This window comes from Cervus elaphus, chromosome 28, assembly GCF_910594005.1.
Source record: "Cervus elaphus chromosome 28, mCerEla1.1, whole genome shotgun sequence".
NCBI classification, from domain to species: domain Eukaryota; kingdom Metazoa; phylum Chordata; class Mammalia; order Artiodactyla; family Cervidae; genus Cervus; species Cervus elaphus.
In genome coordinates this window covers 22,980,103-23,002,261 of record NC_057842.1, presented here as the reverse complement: position 1 = coordinate 23,002,261, position 22,159 = coordinate 22,980,103, and the positions used below count along the sequence as shown (strand labels likewise).

At 37.3% G+C, this 22,159-nt stretch overlaps 1 protein-coding gene across 1 annotated transcript in view; it reads right to left on the bottom strand.

Annotated features, from left to right (window-relative positions):
• The window catches only part of BCKDHB (branched chain keto acid dehydrogenase E1 subunit beta), a 256,037-nt gene that overhangs the window by 147,678 nt on the left and 86,200 nt on the right, over window positions 1-22,159 (bottom strand). The window contains exon 8 of the mRNA XM_043889865.1: window positions 18,834-18,944. Coding sequence (XP_043745800.1) covers window positions 18,834-18,944 — 111 coding nt within the window. The remainder of the gene's footprint in view (window positions 1-18,833; window positions 18,945-22,159) is intronic.

The window sequence follows — 22,159 nt, the reverse complement described above, 5'->3', positions numbered from 1 at the left end:
GCAAAAAAAAAAAAAAAAAAGACCCTATTTTTAAAGCGGACTTCATATATATTGCTTATACTTTTTGTGTTTTTTTTTAATATTGTATTTTTAAGAGTCTAACCTCTACTCTAGATTTTTAATCTTTGTTTTTTAGTATTTGATATCAATTTTGTACATTTAAGAATCCAATCTTCAGTGCCCATTTTACTCAGGAGTGTGATTACTGGCTTGATTACTCTCTCCCCCTTTTGACTCTCCTTTTTCTTCCCTAGATCACCTCTATTTCCTCCCTCCCCCCTTCTCTTCTCAACCCAATTCTGTGAATCTCTGTGGGTGTTCTGGGCTGCGGAGAACACTTAGAGAACAGAGTACTGCCTAGATCTGTCTCTCTCCTCTTGATTTCCCCTTTTTTCTCCTCCTGCTCACATCTACCTCTTTCCTCCCTCTCCTCTTCTTCATGTAACTCTGTGAACCTCTCTGGGTGTCCCTCACAGTGGAGAATCTTTTCACCATTAACCTAGAAGTTTTATTATCAGTGCTGTATGGATGGAGAAGTCTTGAGGCTACTGGAAGAATAAGACTGAAATCCAGAGGCAGGAGACTTAAGCCCAAAACCTGAGAACACCAAAGAACTCCTGACTCCTGGGAATATTAATTAATAAGAGATCATCTAAAAGCCTCCATACCTACACTGAAACCAACCACCACCCAAGAACCAATAAGTTCCAGAGCAAGACATAACATGCAAATTCTCCAGCAACGCAGGAACATAGCTCTGAGTGTCAATATACAGACTGCCCAAAGTCACACCAACCCCACAGACATCTCAAAATTCACTACTGAACACTCCATTGCACTCCAGAGAGAAGAAATCCAGCTCCACCCACCAGAATACCGAGGCAAGTTTCCCTAACCAGGAAACCTTGACAAGCCAATCGTCCAACCCCACGCACTGGGAGGAACCTCCACAATAAAGAGGAACCACAAACTACCAGAATACAGAAAGGCCACTCCAAACACAGCAATCTAAACAAGATGAAAAGGCAGAGAAATACTCAGCAGGTAAAGGAACATGAAAAATGCCCACCAAACCTAACAAAAGAGGAGGAGATAGGGAATCTACCTGAAAAATAACTTAGAATAATGATAATAAAAATGATCCAAAATCTTGAAAATGAAATGAAGTTACAGATAAATAGCCTGGAGACAAGGATTGAGAAGACGCAAGAAATGTTTAACAAGGACCTAGAAGAAATAAAAAAGAGTCAATTAATAATGAATAATGCAATAAATGAGATCAAAAACACTCTGGAGGGAACCAACAGTAGAATAACGGAGGCAGAAGATAGGATAAGTGAGGTAGAAGATAAAATGGTGAGAATAAATGAAGCAGAGAGGAAAACAGAATCAAAAGAAATGAGGACAACTTCAGGGACCTCTGGGACAATGTGAAACACCCCAACATTCGAATCATAGGACTCCCAGAAGAAGAAGACAAAAAGAAGGGTCATGAGAAAATACTCGAGGAGACAGTAGTAGAAAACTTCCCTAAAATGGGGAAGGAAATAGTCACACAAGTCCAAGAAACCCAGAGAGTCCCAAACAGGATAAATCCAAGGCAAAATACCCCAAGACACATATTAGTCAAATTAACAAAGATCAAACACAAAGAACAAATATTAAAAGCAGCAAGGGAGAAACAACAAATAACACACAAGGGGATTCCCATAAAGGTAACAGCTGATCTTTCAATAGAAACTCTTCAGGCCAGAAGGGAATGGCAGGACATACTTAAAGTAATGAAAGAGAATAACCTACAACCCAGATTACTGTACCCAGCAAGGATCTCATTCAGATATGAAGGAGAAATCAAAAGCTTTACAGACAAGCAAAAGCTGAGAGAATTCAGCACCACCAAACCAGCTCTTCAACAAATGCTAAAGGATCTTCTCTAGACAGGAAACACAGAAAAGATGTATAAACTCGAACCCAAAACAACAAAGTAAATGGAAACAGGACCATACTTATCAATAATTACCTTAAATGTAAATGGGTTGAATGCCCCAACCAAAAGACAAAGACTGGCTGAATGGATACAAAAACAAGACCTCTATATATGCTGTCTACAAGAGACCTACCTCAAAACAAGGGACACATACAGACTGAAAGTGAAGGGCTGGAAAAAAATTTCACGCAAACAGAGACCAATAGAAAGCAGGAGTCGCAATACTCACATCAGATAAAATAGACTTTAAAGTAAAGGCTGTGAAAAGAGACAAAGAAGGACACTACATAATGATCAAAGGATCAATCCAATAAGAAGATAAAACAATTATAAATATATATGCACCCAACATAGGAGTACCGCAATATGTAAGGCAAATGTTAAAAAGTATGAAAGGGGAAATTTAAAATAACACAATAATAGTGGGAGACTTTAATACCCCCACTCACACCTATGGATAGATCAACTAGACAGAAAATTAACAAGGAAACACAAACTTTAAATGACACAATGGACCAGCTAGACATAATTGATATCTATAGGACATTTCACCCCAAAACAATCAATTTCACCTTTTTCTCAAGTGCATATGGAACCTTCTCCAGAATAGATCACATCCTGGGCCATAAGTCTAGCCTTGGTAAATTCAAAAATATTGAAATCATTCCAGTCATCTTTTCTGACCACAATGCAATAAGATTAGATCTCAATTACAGGAAAAAAAAAACTATTAAAATTCCAACATATGGAGGCTAAATAACATGCTTCTGAATAGCCAACAAATCATAGAAGAAATCAAAAAAGAAATCAAAATATGCATAGAAATGAATGAAAATGAAAACACAACAACCCAAAACCTATGGGACACTTTAAAAGCAGTCCTAAAGGGAAGGTTCATAGCAATACAGGCTTACCTTAAGAAACAAGAAAAAAGTCAAATAAATAACCTAACTCTTCACCTAAAGCAACTAGAGAAGGAAGAAATGAAGAACCCCAGGGTTAGTGGAAGGAAAGAAATCTTAAAAATTACAGCAGAAATAAATACAAAAGAAACAAAAGAGACCACAGCAAAAATCAATAAAACCAAAAGCTGGTTCTTTGAAAAGGTAAATAAAATTGACAAACCGTTAGCCAGACTCATCAAGAAACAAAGGGAGAAGAATCAAATCAACAAAATTAGAAATTAAAATGGAGAGATCACAACAGACAACACAGAAATACAAAGGATCATAAGAGACTACTACCAGCAGCACCAATAAAATGGACAACTTGAAAGAAATGGACAAATTCTTAGAAAAGGGTAACTTTCCAAAACTGAACCAGGAAGAAATAGAAGATCTTAACAGACCCATCACAAGCAAGGAAATCGAAACTGTAATCAGAAATCTTCCAGCAAACAAAAGTCCAGGTCCAGATGGCTTCACAGCTGAATTCTACCAAAAATTTAGAGAAGAGCTAACACCTACCTTACTCAAACTCTTCCAGAAAATTGCAGAAGAAGGTAAACTTCCAAACTCATTCTATGAGGCCACCATCACCCTAATACCAAAATCAGACAAAGATGCTACAAAAAAAGAAAACTACAGGCCAATATCACTGATGAACACAGATGCAAAAATCCTTAGCAAAATTCTAGCAAACAGAATCCAACAACATATTAAAAAAAAAAAAAATCATACATCATGACCAAGTGGGCTTTATCCCAGGAATGCAAGGATTCTTTAATATCCACAAATCAATCAATGTAATACACCACATTAACAAATTGAAAGATAAAAATCATATGATTATCTCAATAGATGCAGAAAAAAGCCTTTGACAACATTCAACATCCTTTTATGATAAAAAACTCTCCAGAAAGCAGGAATAGAAGGAACATACCTCAACACAATAAAAGCTATATATGACAAACCCACAGCAAACATTATCCTCAATGGTGAAAAACTGAAAGCATTTCCCCCAAAGTCAGGAACAAGGCAAGGGTGCCCACTCTCACCACTACTATTCAACATAGTTTTGGAAGTTTTGGCCACAGCAATCAGAGCAGAAAAAGAAATAAAAGGAATCCAGATAAGAAAAGAAGTAAAACTCTCACTGTTTGCAGATAACATGATCCTATACATAGAAAACCTTAAAGACTCCAACAGAAAATTACTAGAGCTAATCAGTGAATATAGTAAAGTTGCAGGATACAAAATTAACACACGGAAATCTCTTACATTCCTATACACTAACAATTAGAAAACAGAAATTAAGGAAACAATACCATTCACCATTGTGAAGAAAAGAATAAAATACTTAGGAATATATCTACCTAAAGAAACAAAAGACCTATACACAGAAAACTATAAAACACTGACGAAAGAAATCAAAGAGGACACAAACAGATGGGGAAACAAACCGTGTTCATGGATTGGAAGAATCAATATTGTCAAAATGACTATACTACTCAAAGCAATCTATAGATTCAATGCAATCCCTATCAAGCTACCAAAGGTATTCTTCACAGAACTAGAACAAATAATTCCACAATTTGTATGGAAATACAAAAAACCTTGAATAGCCAAAGCAATCTTGAGAAAGAAGAATGGAACTGGAGGAATCCACCTGCCTGACTTCAGACTCTACTACAAAGCCACTGTCATCAAGACAGTATGGTACTGGCACAAAGACAGAAATATAGATCAATGGAACAGAATAGAAAGCCCAGAGATAAATCCACGAACCTATGGACACCTTATCTTCGACAAAGGAGGCAAGGATATACAATGGAGAAAAGACAACCTCTTTAACAAGTGGTGCTGGGAAAACTGGTCAACCACTTGTAAAAGAATGAAACTAGAACACTTTTTAACACCATACACAAAAATAAACTCAAAATGGATTAAAGATCTAAATGTAAGACCAGAAACTACAGAACTCTTAGAGGAGAACATAGGCAAAACACTCTCTGACATAAATCACAGCAAGATCCTCTATGACCCACCTCCCAGAATATTGGAAATAAAAGCAAAAATAAACAAATAGGACCTAATTAAACTTAAAAGCTTTTGCACAACAAAGGAAACTATAAGCAAGGTGAAAAGACAGCCTTCAGAATGGGAGAAAATAATAGCAAATGAAGAAACAGACAAAGGATTAATCTCAAAAATATACAAGCAACTCCTGCAGCTCAATTCCAGAAAAATAAACGACCCAATCAAAAAATGGGCCAGAGAACTAAACAGACATTTCTCCAAAGAAGACATACAAATGGCTAACAAACACATGAAAAGATGCTCAACGTCACTCATTATCAAAGAAATGCAAATCAAAACCACAATGAGGTACCATTTCACGCCAGTCAGGATGGCTGCTATCCAAAAGTCTACAAGCAATAAATGCTGGAGAGGGTGTGGAGAAAAGGGAACCCTCTCACACTTTTGGTGGGAATGCAAACTAGTACAGCTGCTATGGAGAACAGTGTGGAGATTCCTTAAAAAACTGGAAATAGAACTGCCATATGACCCAGCAACCCCACTCCTGGGCATACACACCGAGGAAACCAGAACTGAAAGAGACACATGCACCCCAATGTTCATCGCAGCACTGTTTATAATAGCCAGGACATGGAAGCAACCTAGATGCCCTTTAGCAGATGAATGGATAAGACAGCTATGGTACATATACACAATGGACTATTACTCAGCCATTAAAAAGAATACATTTGAATCAGTTCTAATGAGGTGGATGAAACTGGAGCCCATTAAACAGAGTGAAGTAAGCCAGAAAGAAAAACACCAATACAGTATACTAACGCATATATATGGAATTTAGAAAGATGGTAACAATAACCCTATATGCAAGACAGAAAAAGAGTCACAGATGTATAGAACAGACTTTTGGACTCTGTGGGAGAAGGCGAGGGGGGGATCATCTGAGAGAATAGCATTGAAACATGTATATTATGAAGTATGAAACAGATCCCCAGTCCAGGTTGGATGCATGAGACAAGTGCTCAGGGCTGGGGCACTAGGATGACCCAGAGGGATGGGATGGAGAGAGAGGTGGGAGGGGGGTTCAGGATGGGGAACACATGTAAATCCATGGCTGATTCACGTCAATGTATGGCAAAAACCACTACAATATTGTAAAGTAACTAGCCTCCAACTAATATGAATAAATGAAAAAATAAAGAAAGAAAAAAAAGAAAAACAAGCAAAAAAAATGTTTAAAGGTCAACTTAAGACTTAAATGTTCTGACTTAGAATAAATTTGAGGATTTATTCATAGAGCAATATTATAGAGTCACTTTTCAAACTTTTGTATAAAGCACCAAGAGTAAGAAAAAGTACCAAATTCAAAACATTTCAATACTACAGTGGTTTTCATAGCATATTGTCAAACTTTCTCTTGCTATTATTCCTAATAATTTTTCAATAATTTTTTATCAAACACCAAACATCCAGCCAGGCATTGTTTCAGATACTGAGAGTTCAGCATTGAGCCAACAGATAAAATCCCTGACCTCACAAAATTTACCTTCCAAGGCAAGAAGATCAACAATACAAAAGTTATATAATATAAGTAAGATAATAAGTTAGATCACGTTCACCTTTCTAGAGGAAAAGAAAGAGATGAAAGGGAGTCTTGGCAGGAACAATGGGATTCACTATTTATTAAAGAAGCTGGTCAGGGAAGACTTTCATGAGAAAATGATATTTGAGTGGTGACCTAACAGAGTCCCTTGTTTGAGAGTGTCAACTTTAAAAACAAACAAACAAAAAAAGCATAATTTGAGAGTTGTAAGTTAAGCTTTATTTGGGGCAAAATGAGGACTATAGCCCAGGAGACAGCACCTCAGATAGCTCTAAGAAACTGCTCCAAAGAGGCAGTAGGAGACAGTCAATATATATGTGATTTTGGTGAAGGGGGAGTACACACAATCAAGCACATAATTTTTCAGATTTCTGCTAGTCACAATGAGCAGTCACCACCATGAAGGATCTTAGTGCTTCACAGATACAAGGAGATACAAGGGCTCATAAAATCAGCTCCTGAAAATATCCAACTATATGAACTCCTGTTCTTCCAGTTATTCTCAAGCACAGAGTGCTTCCCTTCTGCTTTCCACCCTGAACTTCTTTCAGGAGATAGTGAAAATCAGCAGCTAAAGCAGCAGATGATTTAATCCTTGTAGAGGTATATGGCAAGTGTGAATTTGTAGTTGACAAGAATCAACCAGGAGCATTTCCTGAAGAGTGGATGGGCAGTGAGGTGTGGAGTGCAGTGAGATCAGGTGAATCCCTGTAGACCTTGATTAGGAATTTGACTTTTCCACTGAATTGAATAGGAAACACTGATGTCTTTTGAGACTAGAAGAGATATTATATGACTCACGTTTCAAAAGATCACCCCTGCCTATGGCAAGGATAGGACAGAAGCAGGGACAGTGGTTAGGAGGCTGTGGCCAAAATCCAGGTGAGAAACGTTAGTGCTTTGGACTAGGATCAAGCGTAATAGCAGTAGAAGTGGTGGTCAGATTTTGTACATATTGTGTAGACAAAGTCAGAAGAGTCTGCTTTGGAATTAAATGTGGGAAAGCAGAGAAGGAGAAAGAGAAATCAAAGACTCCCAAGATACAAAGGAAAACCCTTATTTATTTCAATAATCAGCATTATTTAATCTTCAATGCTGAGAAATTCTGAAGGCAAAAGGAGAAGAGGGCAGCAGAAGATAAGATGATTAGGTAGCATCACTGACTCAATGGACACGAACTTGGCAAACTCCAAGGGACACTGAAGCACAGGGAAACCTGGCGTGTTGCAGTCCATGGAGTCGCAAAGAGTCAGATACGACTTAGCAACTGAACAACAAAAAATCTTCAATTAAAGTGTAAGCATATCAAAATTAGGTGTCAATTTTCTCTATAAACAGGTGGAAATCACCTACACTTTGTGAATGGTTATTTCTTATTCCTTTTTGCAGTGTTGAATGTTGTATTCTAAGTTGAATGACAATGAAAGTAAAAGTGAAAGTCACTCAGAGATGTCTGACTCTTTGTGACCCCATGAAGTCCATGGAATTCTCCAGGCCAGAATACTAGAGTGGGTAGCCATTCCCTTCTCCAGGGGATCTTCCTGACCAGGAATCAAACCAGGGTCTCCGGCATTGTACATGGATTCTTTACCAGCTGAGCTACCAGGGAAGCCCATATGATTCTTGAAATCTAGAGTTTCTTTCAAAGGCATCATTCTCCTGCCAAAATCAAATTCTTGTTTTTCATGGACAATTACTCTGAATTTCTACTCATTAAAAATGAATCTTAAAAAAAAAAAAAAAAAATGAATCTTCATTTCAAGCTGGACAGTACCTCAAGGGCTAACTCTGCACTTGTCCACTGCTTTGTTAGCTTGCAGTTCACTTCTAAATGCCTTTGAATGAGGTCTGTATCTCAGCAGGGAAGACTATTCCAGCCCTTAGCTTAGTGTTAAGGCACAGCACTTAGCCATTGTTCTCACTCTTGGGAAGAGCAGAGCTTCCACTCTTGGGATGAGAGCTCCTGTTCTCATCAGCGTGACAGCTGAGCTGGGTTAGAACAACATTTAATGACAAGAGAAACTTAGCCTGACCAGAGCACACCACAGCTTTCCCTGAGTCTACACAAACTCCACTACAACCCAAACTCGAAGAAACTAACCAGTGGGAACACAGGGCTTTTTCTGTGTTTTCATGTTTTTCTTCTTTTACCTTCTTTCGAAGGATAACATACACACACAAAAAGCACATAAATGGGTGTTATGCTCAGAACACTAAGTTCAATATATAATTGAACTTATACAACCAGCACTCAGAACAAGAAACTGTTACAGCATCCCATACTTCTCAGGCCCCCTCCTGATTAACCACCACATGACACTTACTGACTCCTAACACCTCAGATGAGTTGTATCTGTCTTTGCACATTATATAAATGGAATCATACAGTATGTACTCATTCAAATATAGCTTTTTTAGGTCAAACTGTTTGTGAGGTGAATACACATTGTTCCATTAAATTTGCTGGTAATCCATTTTCACTACAGAACAATATCCTATGATAATGTTTCCATCCTCTGGCTGGTGTGCATCTAATAGTGTGAAGCACTATGAACATTCTTGAACTTATCTTTTGTAAATTTCTGTTGATAGATACATAGGAGTAGATTGCTGGGTCATAGCAATCAGCTGGATAATGCCCAACTACTTTTTAAATGATTGTAACAATTTAATATTCCCAACAGCAATATATGAGAGATAGATTACTCTATATCCCTTGGCCCCACTTGGTTCTGAGGAGTACGTTTCATTTTAGCCAGAATGGTGTGTTTAATGGTGTCACATTGTATTTGTAATGAGATGGCTGGATGGCATCGCTAATGCAATGGACACGAACTTGGGCAAACTCTGGCAGATGGTGAGAGACAGGGAAGCCTAGCGCTGTAGTCCATGGGGTCACAAAGAGTCGGACATGACTGGGCAACTAAACAACAACAATATTGTGTTTTTAATTTGCGTGTCCTGATGACTAAAGAAATTGAGCAAGTTACCCTATGTTTTTCAGTCATTTGGATATATTCTTTTATGAAGTGACTTATCAAGACTTTCACCCATATTCCTATTGGAATATTTCTTTTGATTGTAACAGTACTCTATATTTCTGAACATAAATTTCCATTAAGTTTCTCCAAGTGTGTCAAAGTACTTTTGAAGCCTTTTGATGAATAAATTCTTTTTTAGTTGTTTGTTTGTGTTTTTTTGGCCACACCGCATAGCTTGTGGGACCTTAGATCCCGGCCCAGGGACTGAACCCACACCCTTGTCAGTGAAAGCATGGAGTCCTAACTACTGGACCACCAGAGAATTCCCAATAAATTCTTAATGAAATTAAACTAATGAAATTCATTTTCAACAACTTATTTTAATGTTAGCGTTTCTGAGTTTTTGTTTTGTTTTGTTCTAGTTAAGAAATCTTTGTACAAGATCATAAAGACATTCATCTGTTCTCCCAAGAGCTTTATCATATTCTCTCTCACAATTAGATTTGCAATTTTCTGAAACTGACATTTGTGTTTTACAAGTTAACATAATTATTTTCTGTGGTATCCAAAACAGCATCATTTACTAAAAAGTCCATCTGTCCTCTCTGAACTGCAATCACCTTTGTCCTGAATCAAATAATCAACAGGTCTGTTTCTTTACTTTTTATTCTGTTCCATTTGTCTATATGTCCACCTACACCAATACACTGTTGTAATTCCTACAACCTTGTAACACAGTTTGCCTATCACATATGTGACTATTAATTCCTCTAGCTTTATTCTTCTTCCAAGATTGTAAGGCCAAGAATAGCCTAGGCAATAATTAAAATACTATGCTCTTCTGTTTGGGTGGGTCTCCTTTAATTTCTCTAAATATTCTGTGGCTTTTCTGCGTAGTTTTTATACACACATCACTCCATTTCACCCTAGGTGTTTGATTTTTGATGTTTTTAAAAATATTACCAACTTCTGAATTAATTACATTTCAAATTAATTTCAAACATTTCCATTATTATCAAATTTTAAGTATCAATTTCTGTGGCTGGAATACAAAAATACAATCGATTGTATTGACAATCAATATACAAAAATACAGTTGTATATTGACCTTGTTTCCAGAGACCTTGGTAAATTCATTTAATTCTAATAATCTTCCTGTAGATTCTACTGATCTTTCTTATAAACAAGTCATGTTATCTATGGATAAGTTTTATTTCTTCCTTTTCAATCCATGTAACTGTCATGTCTCTTGCCTTTAAATATGAGTATCCTATTGCAGTCTTAATCTCAAGGGGAAAATTGTCAAAATTTCACTTGGAAATTTTATCCACAGGCTTTTTATAGCTATTTTTGTAGATATAAGATAAACCTATTTTTTATCAAATTAAATACTGTTTATAAAACAAAGATAAAGTTACTCTTTACCAAGTTAATATAGTTGAATTCCCTTTCACATTTGTAGGTTGCTAAGATATTTGAACCATGAATGAATATTGACTTTTAATAAATCAATTTTTCTGTATTAGCAAGACAATAAGATTATTTTTGCCATTTTCTGTTCAGGTGGGGAATTGCATCAACCCTCTGTGAATGTGGTCTCAAACACTCCTTGCTCGTTTGAAATAAACCCTCACATTGGCCTTTTCAATTACTGGATTTGATTTTCCAGTGTTCTGTTTCTCATTTTCCCATCTTTGTTCACAAGAAAAATGTGTCTATATTTTTGTTTTATATACAGCCCTAAATAGGTATGATACAAAGATCAAGCTGGTTATATAAACGGAATCTGTAAGTTTTCCCTCTTGTTCTACTGTCTGCAAAACTTTGCTTAAATTGTGTTTTACAACACTGTAAATCAACTATACTTCAATTTAAAGAAAAAAAAAAGTGCTGTGTCTTAATGAATTCCCCAGTAAAGCCATGTGGGCCTAGGGCTTGCTTGCATTTGCTTGATAAAAATGGATTCAATTTCTTTGATACCTGACTATTCTGGATTTCTAATTCCTCTTTGATTAATTTTGAAAAATTTGTATTTTCCCAGGTGTTTGTCCATTACACCCAAAATTTATTTGTAAAATTATTCACAATATCTTTTCATTGCCTTTCTAATGTCTGTAGACTCTGCCATCATTTTTAATTATACCTAGCATTTGTCACTTTGTTTGAGCCATTTTTTTCATTAGTCTTGTTAAAGATTTATCAAGTGTATTACTCAAACAGTCTTGTTAAAAGTTTATCAAGTATATTAGTCTCTTCAAAGATCTGAAGTTTATTAAATACATCTATTGCACATTTTCTGTTTCATTGATTTCCATTCTTTATTATTTAATTTCTTCTGACTTTCTCTAGGTTTGATCTTTCTTTTGGAGATGGAAACTGAAATTAATTTTTTTGTTATTATTTTTGTTTCCTAAATAAATGTATCTACAACTATAAAGTTCCCACTGAGCATGAGCTTAGCTGAATCATTAAACTTTTGATAGGTAGTATCTTCATAACCATTCAGTTCAGTGTCTTCTCTAATTTTTGTTGCAATTTTTCTTTTACAACCCATGGCTATTTAAATATAAATTATTTAATTTGCAGGAAGTTGGGGCTTTTCTGGATGTCTTTTTTTCCCCCTCAAGTTCTAACTGAATATTACTATTGTCAGAGAACACATTCTAAATGAGTTCAAACTCTGAAATTTGTTAAGGTTATATTTATGTCCTAGCATCTGGTCACTTTTGACAAATGTTCTATATTCAGTTGAAAAGAACGATTTCTTGCATAGTTGGGTGCACAATGAGCACAATTTTACTAACTGTTCAGACCTTCCATACTACTGATGTTGTCTCCTTGCCTGATCAGCCTTTAAGAGAGGGGCCAAAGTCTCCCCCTGTGATTGTGGATATGTCTATTTCCTTTTAACTTTGTTTCCTTTGCTTTATGTATTTTGAAGCTATGCTATTAAGGACATGACAGATTTAAGAATGTGACATCTTCTGGTCAATGAATCCCTTTAGCATTATGAAATATTCCTCTTTATTTTTAGTAACACTTCTTGCCTTAAAATTTTATTCAAAATTAGTATAACTATAGCAGCTTTCTTTTTCCATACTTTTCTAATTTTTGTGTCCTCATACTTACACGTTTCTCTTTATTTAATTTGTTATACTCTTTTTTTTTTACTATTTATTTGCTCCAGGTCTTAGCTGTGTCACGTGAGATTGTTGACCCTGTGTGTGGCATGCAGGATTTTAGTTGCAGCATATGGGATCCAGTTCCCTGACCAAGGATTGAACCTGGGCTCCCTGCAACAGGAGCACATAGTCCTAGCCACTGGACCACCAGGGAAGTCCCTAAAGCATATCTCGTTTAAGCTGCACATTTATCACTGTCATTTTTTAATGAAGTTTGAAAATCTCAGTCTTTTACTGGAATTATTTAGTTCATCTGCATTTAATCTTTACAAAAATATCCAGACTTTTATCTGTCATCTTACTGTTTTCTATTGAGACAACTGTTTTTTGTACATGTATTCCTCTCTTTCTTGTGGTCTAATCAATATTTTTATTAATCTACACTTCCCTTTTTAATTTGCTGGATATATACTTTCACTATTATTTCAGTTGTTACTCTATAGAGATTACAACATGTATCATTATATCTTTTAGTGAAAATGCACTGCTGATAAATTCTCTCAAATTCTATTTGTTTAAACTATTTATTTCACTTTAATTTTAAAGGAATGTTTTCACTGAGTAGAGAATTCTAGGTTGGCATCTCCAGCAATCTGAGAAGTCAATCCATCATGTATATGGGTGTAATTTTCTTTGAATATATCCCTCTTAGCGGTTCATGAAGCATCTTGAATTTGTGGGCTGATATTACAAAAGTTTCATAAGAAATACTTTTAGATATTGTATCTGAGCAACTCATTCTCTCTTCTCCTTTATTAATCTTATGACAGATCTTTTGACCACATTGCAAATGTCTTTTATGCTCCTTTCTATTTTAGTCTATTTTTTTCTCCCTGTCCTTCAGTTTAGACATTTTCTATTAACTTGCCTTCTAGTTCATTAATCGTATCATCTGCTAAGTTCAATATGCTTTTAAATACATCCATTGAGTTCTGTCAAAAAAATCTTTTTTGGTTCTACAATGCTTGATACAGACACACACACACACATACACTTTCACTCCAATTTTCTATAATAATTCTATGCCTTCTTGCCTCTTTTGTTTCTTTTTTCTCTATGTTTCTAAACATGATAATCATAACATCCTCATCTGCTAACTCCAATATCTGGATCACCTGTGTTTCTGCTTTCTATCGCTTTATTTTTCTCTTGGTTTTTGCTCAGTTGGTCCTGTCTCTTCATATACTTTGCAAAATTTTTTTTATTGAATGCTGATTGTTAAGAAGTTAAAAGATGGTTGCTCCTTCAAAGAAAATCTATGACAAACCTAGACAGCATATTAAAAAGCAGAGATATTACTTTGCCAACAAAAGTCTGTCCAGTCAAAGCTGTGGTATTTCCAGTAGTCATGTACGAAAGTGAGAGTTGGATCATAAAGAAGGCTGAGCGCACCAAAGAAGTGATGCTTTCCAACTGCGGTGCTGGAGAAGACTCTTGAAAGTCCCTTGGACTGCAAGGAGATCCAACCAGTCCATCCTAAAGGAAATCTACCCTCAATATTCATTGGAAGGACTGATGCTAAAGCTGGAGTTCCAATACTTTGGCCACCTGATGCCAAGAGCTGACTCACTGGAAAAGACCCTGATGCTGGGAAAGATTGAAGGTAAGAGGAGATGAGGGCAACAGAGGATGAGTTGGTTGGATGACATCACTGACTCAATGGACATGAGTTTGAGCAAGATCTGGGAGACGGTGAAGGACAGGGAAGCCTGGAGTGCTGCAGTCCATGGGGTCATGAAGAGTCAGACAGGGGTAAGCAGCTGAACAGCAACAAGAGGTTCCAAGAGATGAGAAGATGCCTCCCTGCTCTAGGCAGATAGAGCATAAGGTAAAGTACATTAATTCAATAAGGAACTGAGAGGGGCAGAGGTGCATGAAGGTTGGGAAGATATGATCTATTTCTGACTGCCTCTAAACAAAGACCTGACGCCACAGCTTTCAATGGAAAGTATGATGGGCCTTTGTCACTTCAGCATCAAGTGACAGCTTCGCATTTCAGATCATTCTGCTTAGGTGCTATCATACAGAGCGTGAGAATTTGGCTCTGTATGTATCTTAAGACAGAGACTATGTGTTTAAGACCCTTCAAGTTTCCAATTCTGTCCTTAAGTGAATGAGTGAAAGTCGCTCAGTCATGTCCAGCTCTTTGCAACCCCATGGACTACACAGTCCATGGAATTCTCCAGGCCAGAATACTGGAGTGGGTAAGCCCTTCCCTTCTCCAGGGGATCTTCCCAACCCAGGGATTGAACCCAGGCCTCCCACATTGCAGGCAGATTCTTTACCAGTTGAGCCATAAGGGAAGCCCAAGAATACTGGAGTGGGTAGCCTATCCCTTCTCCAGCAGATCTTCCCAATCCAGGAATCGAACTGGGGTCTCCTGCATTGCACTGGAGAAGGAAATGGCAACCCACTCCAGTGTTCTTGCCTGGAGAATCCCAGGGATGGGGGATCCTAGTGGGCTGCACCGTCTCTGGGGTCACACAGAGTCAGACACAACTGAAGCGACTTAGCAGCTGCAGCAGCAGCATTGCAGGCAGATTCTTTACCAACTGAGCTATTTACAACCCCATGAAACAAAGTTTCTACACACCTGGATTCTCAGCTTCTAATTGAGACAAACTGGTGTCCGCAGGTAAAGAGCAGCTGCAGGTCAGTGTCCTTTTACCCCTCATTTCAGGTCTTGCCACTCTCATCACTGTTCCTAGACCACTCTGCCCCTACTGAAACCCCCAGGCCTTAGGGTGGGTCTCTGTCTCCTAAGTACTTCAAAACTCAAGGATTTCTATTCTGCTTTCCAGTGGCTTCCAGCTTAACTGTTTAATATGAGGTTCAGAATTGAGTAGATAAACTGACTATGATTCTTAGTCCCACTACAGTCTCCAACTTCATGGCTTCTCTGAGCAACAATCAGAAACTCTGCTGTTCGGATGGACCCGGAGCACATCATGCTCAGTGAAATAATTCAGACAGAGAAAGACAAATACTTACACGTGGAATCTAAAAAATACAACAAGCTAGTGAATATAGCAAAAAAGGAACAGACTCATAGATACAGAGAATGAGCTAGTGGTTACCAGAGGGGAGGGAACAGGAGAAGGGTAAGAGAGGAGTAAAGAGGTACAAACTACTATGTATAAAATAAATAAGCTACGAGGATATATTGTACAGCACAGGGAATATAGCCAATATTTTATAATTTCAAATGGCATATAATCTATAAAAATTTTGAATCATTGTGTTGTACACCTGAAGCTAATATTGTAAATCAACTACACCTCAATAAAAAATTAATTTAAAAAAACCTCTGTTGTTCTGTCGCCAAGCAACTATTCCAGTTTATAACTTTCAAACAATGCTTTAAAGCTTAAGTAGAAAGTATGACTACATTTTAAAAACATAGTCAAATTCAGATCACAATAACCAATGTTCCAGAGCCCTTTTACTATGCACAGTATGGTAATGCTTATGTTCAATAAATTATGTTTACCTTTAATAGGCTTTTCTTGACTAGGTATTCCAAGCGATGTATTTTGGTATTGAGTTTAACATGTAATGAATAAAGCTGAGAGATTTAATGTTGTCATAAGACAAAAACAACCAATAAAACACAGCACTAACTGAAAGAGAAAAACATAAATCTTGATTACTATAGAATTCCTAAAGATAAACAAAAGTTGAATTATTATTAAACAAACAAAAAAATCTCATTTTTAAAATCAGTTTAATTATAGGGCCCTCTTTCTTAAAATCATCTTTGATTCCTAGAAGATGCCAAGTACCAAAAATTTTCTCTTTTGTGCATGAAAAGAAAACTGAAGATGTACCATGATCAACAATGAAGAGAGGCACAAATACACTCAAAGTCATCAAGAAATGATAAGCTGGTTTTCACTACTGTAACTGGAGGGTCATCAGCTAGAAAAATAACATGATGAAAGCATCAGTCAGAGGTTTGCTGCATCTCTTCCTTGTTCAGTAGAGGCTTTTAGTCTCCTCTTTCATCATCTCCAGTCATGCAGAGTCCTAAGGAACAGGGTCTACATTCCAGGATCATACAAAGATGAGACTGCTAGATTTAATAAAGGGTAGGGATGGGAACAATACCAGCTCATGCGAAGAGCTGACTCATTGAAAAAGACCTTGATGCTGGGAGGGACTGGGGGCAGGGGGAGAAGGGGACGACAGAGGATGAGATGGCTGGATGGCATCACCGACTCGATGGACATGAGTTTGAGTAAACTCTAGGAGTTGGTGATGGACAGGGAGGCCTGGCGTGCTGCGGTTCATGGGGTCGCAGAGTCAGACATGACTGAGCGACTGAACTGAACTGAACTGAACTGAGGGATGGGGATGGGGTTAGTGCTCACACTATATCAGTGGGAAACTGATATAAATATAATTTCCCACCTCTTTTTTCCTCTACTTCTTCTCACTTTACTTTCATGGTTATCAACTAGAGTGTTAGTTCATTTGTGTTTACCATAAGCTGCTTCAATTTTTTTGAATATATAATGTATATAAATATTTAAATAAGGTTTACACATGTAAATATATGTTCCAACCATACATCAGTTCTCTCCACTGCACCATGACATAGCATCACATGCTCATGCACAAGCTCCATTCACATTATAAATATAAACCCGCAAGTGAGGGAGACACCCTGCAAACAAGAAGTGCACTCTGGGGCAAAGGCTATCGGCCCCTGTTTAACCACAGTTTGGAACACTGGCTATTTGAAAGGAAACAATGTCTGACATGACCTGAAAATGCTTGCAAAAAGCACTATTTTCATGTAGTTACAAGTAGCTCAACCTAAAACACTGCCCTTTATTATGAAAACTATAAATATAAGGACTTAGAATGTTATTGAAGCCATTTGTAACCATCTCAAGTGTCTCCATAGTGTCCAGTGAGTCTACAGAACATTTACTGGAACAAACCTTAAATCTTCCTCTAAATTATGAAACAATCACTACACCTTATACTATTAAACATAAAAACACCTTATGCTATTAGAGAAGGAAAAGGCAACCCAGTCCAGTATTCTCGCCTGGAAAATCCCATGGACAGAGGAGCCTGGCAGGCTACAGTCTATGCAGTTGCAAAGAGTTGGACATGACTTAGTGACTAAGCATGAACAAACACCCTAAACTATACTTTTATAGCAGCAGTAACTGCAGATTATTTTTATGTAATAACCTAAGAAACAGCCTATAAAAGCTACAAGAATGCCAAAACTCTTGAATATAATAAACGTAGAATACTCTCAGTCTTATGACTCATTTGCTATAAAAGTAGATCAAGAAAAATTACACGCAATGTGACCTAAACTTTAGTAGATAAGACCATCACATACACAAAAAAGAACTTAACCTTCCTTATATACCAATTTGGTAACAGATCCACTTCAATTTATCTAGACATTATATGAAAGATATCAGTTACAGCCAATAAATGAGAACTAAACTATATTCTTGAGAGGGGACTACATGAATCCTATTAACAGTAAGAACAAGATCAATCTCAACAAGCCAAAGTTCTTGAGACTACTTAGATAGAAAACTGTAAATCAGAGCAGCCAGAATCCCATTACATAATATGAAACTGTGATCCACATTATTAAAGTTATATAAAGAAGTTGCTTTAAAAAAAAAAACTCCACCTCACTTCTTTTTTGGAGAAGTAACAAAATGAGAATTCAGCTAAACCATTCAGCTGGCTATATTAAACCTGGCTTACTGAACCATAACCAATAAGAAGTTTAAACACCCAGGTGACTCCAACAGCCCTGATATGCTCTCATTTGCCCTGGTCCGTTACTCACACAAGTCAATCCGAGCTAGCGGCATGCAGAACAGGAGTTGTAATATTTTAAACACAGAACCGTGGGAGGGAAAAATCCTGAAGCAATTTGTTTCCTTGAGCAGCAAGCTCATACGTTTCATTCAGGGTGTAAATTTTGAAGTTTTAAAATTGGTTGAAAAGGCTCAGGAAGCTCACAATTTTAAAATAATTATTTACAGGGGCCCAACAAATTTGGGAAAGGGTTTTTGGTAAACAGATTTTGAGGAAAGGACACTATCAACACTCTATTCATACCTTGCAAACTGTATCCACATCCCAAGGGAGTATAGTCCTCAGATCGATGACCTCACAAGACACCCCAAGCTTCTCCTGAGCCATGGCAGCCACCTCTCGGATCACATGAACCTGAAAAAGAGAGGAAAACAGGCAGAGGATGACTACAGAGAAAAGCTAGGTGAATTCTGACATTCTTAATAGAGACAGTGTTTAAGGTCAGAGGACTTGATTTGCAAGGAGAATTTCTTTTAGATGTAGAAGCCCAGTACTCCAACAAAATAATCAGATATAGACGTCCAGAAAACAGATGGAAAGTGATTCTTGGAGAAAAGGAAAGCAGTCAGTGCCAAAGATACTGATTCCAAAGATACCAACACAGAGAAGGTTAATAAAGTCATAGCAGTAGGTTGAGTTTCTAGAAAACGCATGTAGGAGAAGTAAAGGGCAAAAATCAAAGGACCCTGTAGGTGACCCACACTAAAGAGCAAAGTAGAGGAGTAGGAGCTGAAGAATAGGAAGAGGAGGAGGAAAAGGAGGAAGGAGGAGAAAAACAAAAACAAGCAAAAAAAAATAGTTAAACAGAAAGAAAACCAGAAGACAATATATCCCAGAAACTAAAGAAAGGTTTCATAAAGACAGTAGCCAGTTGGTGTCCCATACTATAGTAATATGAGATAAGGGCTGGATTTAGCAATTAGAAAGATTAGCAATATTAGCAAAAATAGTTTTAACTAGTGGAAACAGAACTCATAGGTAAATGAGTTAAAAAAAATAATGAGGGAATTAAATATAGGGAATAGAAAGTAGCTGCTCAAGTTTAATGATAAAAGAGGAAGATACACTGATATTTAAAGGAAAGGTGGCATAGAAAAAAGTATTTTTTTAAATAGAAAAGAGAGACACATTTTGTTTTTAATAAGAAGGACATGGAAAGGAGAAACTGACGATGCAGGAGAGAGGGACCAGCTGATGAATAGCAAGCAGTCCTGGAGAAGGAGAAACAGAATATATTCTGAAACAGATTTGGAAAGGTAGCTGTGAAAACCAGACACTTCTCGGAAAACAAAAGGAAAAGAGGTAAGAACTGGCAGCACAGGTGATGGTGTGAGGGAAAGGCAAGGTGCAGTTCCAACCCAACACACTCTAACTGATCTGTTAAAAGGAGAGGCAAGGACACACGCTGAGGGTGAGTTTTTTAAAGGGGGACTCAAGGAGAGCAGAAGAGGTTTACAAAGCCCACGATGGGCACCATCATCAGATGTGACACAACAAGCAGCCTGGTTATCCCTCAGGAGGTGAGAAACCATGAGGGCCGCAGCTCTCCCAGCCAAAAGTCAAGTGCAGAAGAGAGAAGGAAGCTGTGGGACTGCAAATGATTTTCATAGTCTTCTTTGTATTTTACAGTATTAAATTTTCTAAAATAAGAGGCACCTCCTTTTCACAGAAAAAATAAAAGCTGATCATTTCTTTTTTTTTTTAATTTTTATTAGAGAATAGTTGATTTGCAATGTTGTGTTATTTCAGGTATACAGCAAAGTGAATCAGTTACACATACACATAGATCCCCTTTTTTAGATTCTTTTTCATGTAGACCATTACAGAGTAAAGAATACAGTTCCCTGTGCTATAACAGTAGGTCCTTGTTGATTATCTATTTTATATACAGTAGTGTATACTTGTCAGTCCCAAAGAGAGATAGAAGGTTATGGGCAGAGAATGAGTCCTGAGCTTAAAAGTTTGGAAATAGAGCAATATGATAATAAGCTCTGAGGAAAACTAAGACAGATCAGCTCACTAGGGGAAGGTATGAAATAATGAGGCTGAACCAGTGGATGGGTCCAGATAGCCAGCAAAGTAATCACGAGAGATGGAAACAGATGGGATGAAAACATCACTAATCATCAGGGAAATGCAAATCATAGCCACATGATATCACCTCTCACTTGTCAGCATAGTGAAAGTTAAGGAAAGTGAAGTCGCTCAGTCGTGTCCGACTCTTTGCGACCCCAAGGACTGTAGCCTACCAGGCTCCCCTGTCCATGGGATTTTCCAGGCAATAGTCCTGGAGTGGATTGCCATTTCCTTCTCCAGGGGATCTTCCCAACCCAGGGATCGAACCTGGGTCTCCCGCATTGTAGATAGACGCTTTACCATCTGAGCCACCAAGGAAGTCTACATAGCTATCATCAGAAAGAACGTAAATAACAAATGTTGGCAAGGAAAAGGAGAAAAGGGAACCCTTGTACACTATTGGAATGTAAATTGGTGCACCCGCTCTGGAATAGTACAGAGGTTTCTCAAAAGACTAAAACTAGAACTACCATATGACCTGGCAATTCCACTCTTGGGTATACATACAAAAAAGAAAAAGAAAAACATTAATTTTAAAGATACATACACCTCACTGGTCATAGCAACATTATCTACAATTGCCAAGGTATGAAAGCAACCTAAGTATCTATCAATAGAATGGATAAAGAAGCTGTGAGATATATATACATAGATAGATAGATAGATAGATAAGATAGATAGATAGACAGACACACTACTTAGCCATAAAAAAAAAAAGAATGAAATTTTGCCATTTGCAGCAACATGGATGGACTTGGAGGGCATTATGCTAAGTGAAAAAGATCAGACAGAGAAAGACAAATACTGCAGGATATCACTTACATGTGGAATCTAAAAAATACAACAAACTAGTAAATAAAGAAGAAGAAGCAGACTCACAGACACAGAGAACAAACTAATGGTTACCTGTGGGGAGAGAGAAGCAAGGAGGGGAACTGTAGGGATGGAGGATAAAAAAAGGAGGGGGTTATCATGGGATTACATGAAGTCCTGTGCGTGACTTTTGAAAATTCTAAAGTACTACAGAATTTTTAAATCTTTAATTCAATAACGTAATAAGAATAATGGCAAAAAAAAGAAGATGGTATGTCAAAAGCAGCAACAAGTAGTGAGGATACCTAATGTGTGCTTCAAAAGAGAGTGTCTACTGAATACATTTTTGTAAACTATCAATGTATTTTTAAAGGCTTCATCATATGCATATGAATGGAAAGGCATCTTACCTTCAACCAGAAATCAGTACCAGATACAGACATAGCATCAAACAAGATTTAAATTTGAGAAATAAGGGAGACATTTTTAATGCTTCAGAGAATCAGCATTAAAAATGAGAGCTTCCAATTTGCAGAGCAGCAATAGTGACAGATATTGAGAACAGGCTTACAGACACAGCTGGGGATGGCGGGGTGCAGGGGGGAGGAAGGAGAGGGTGAGATGTATGGAAAGAGAAACATGGAAACATACATTACCATATATAAAATAGATAGCCAATG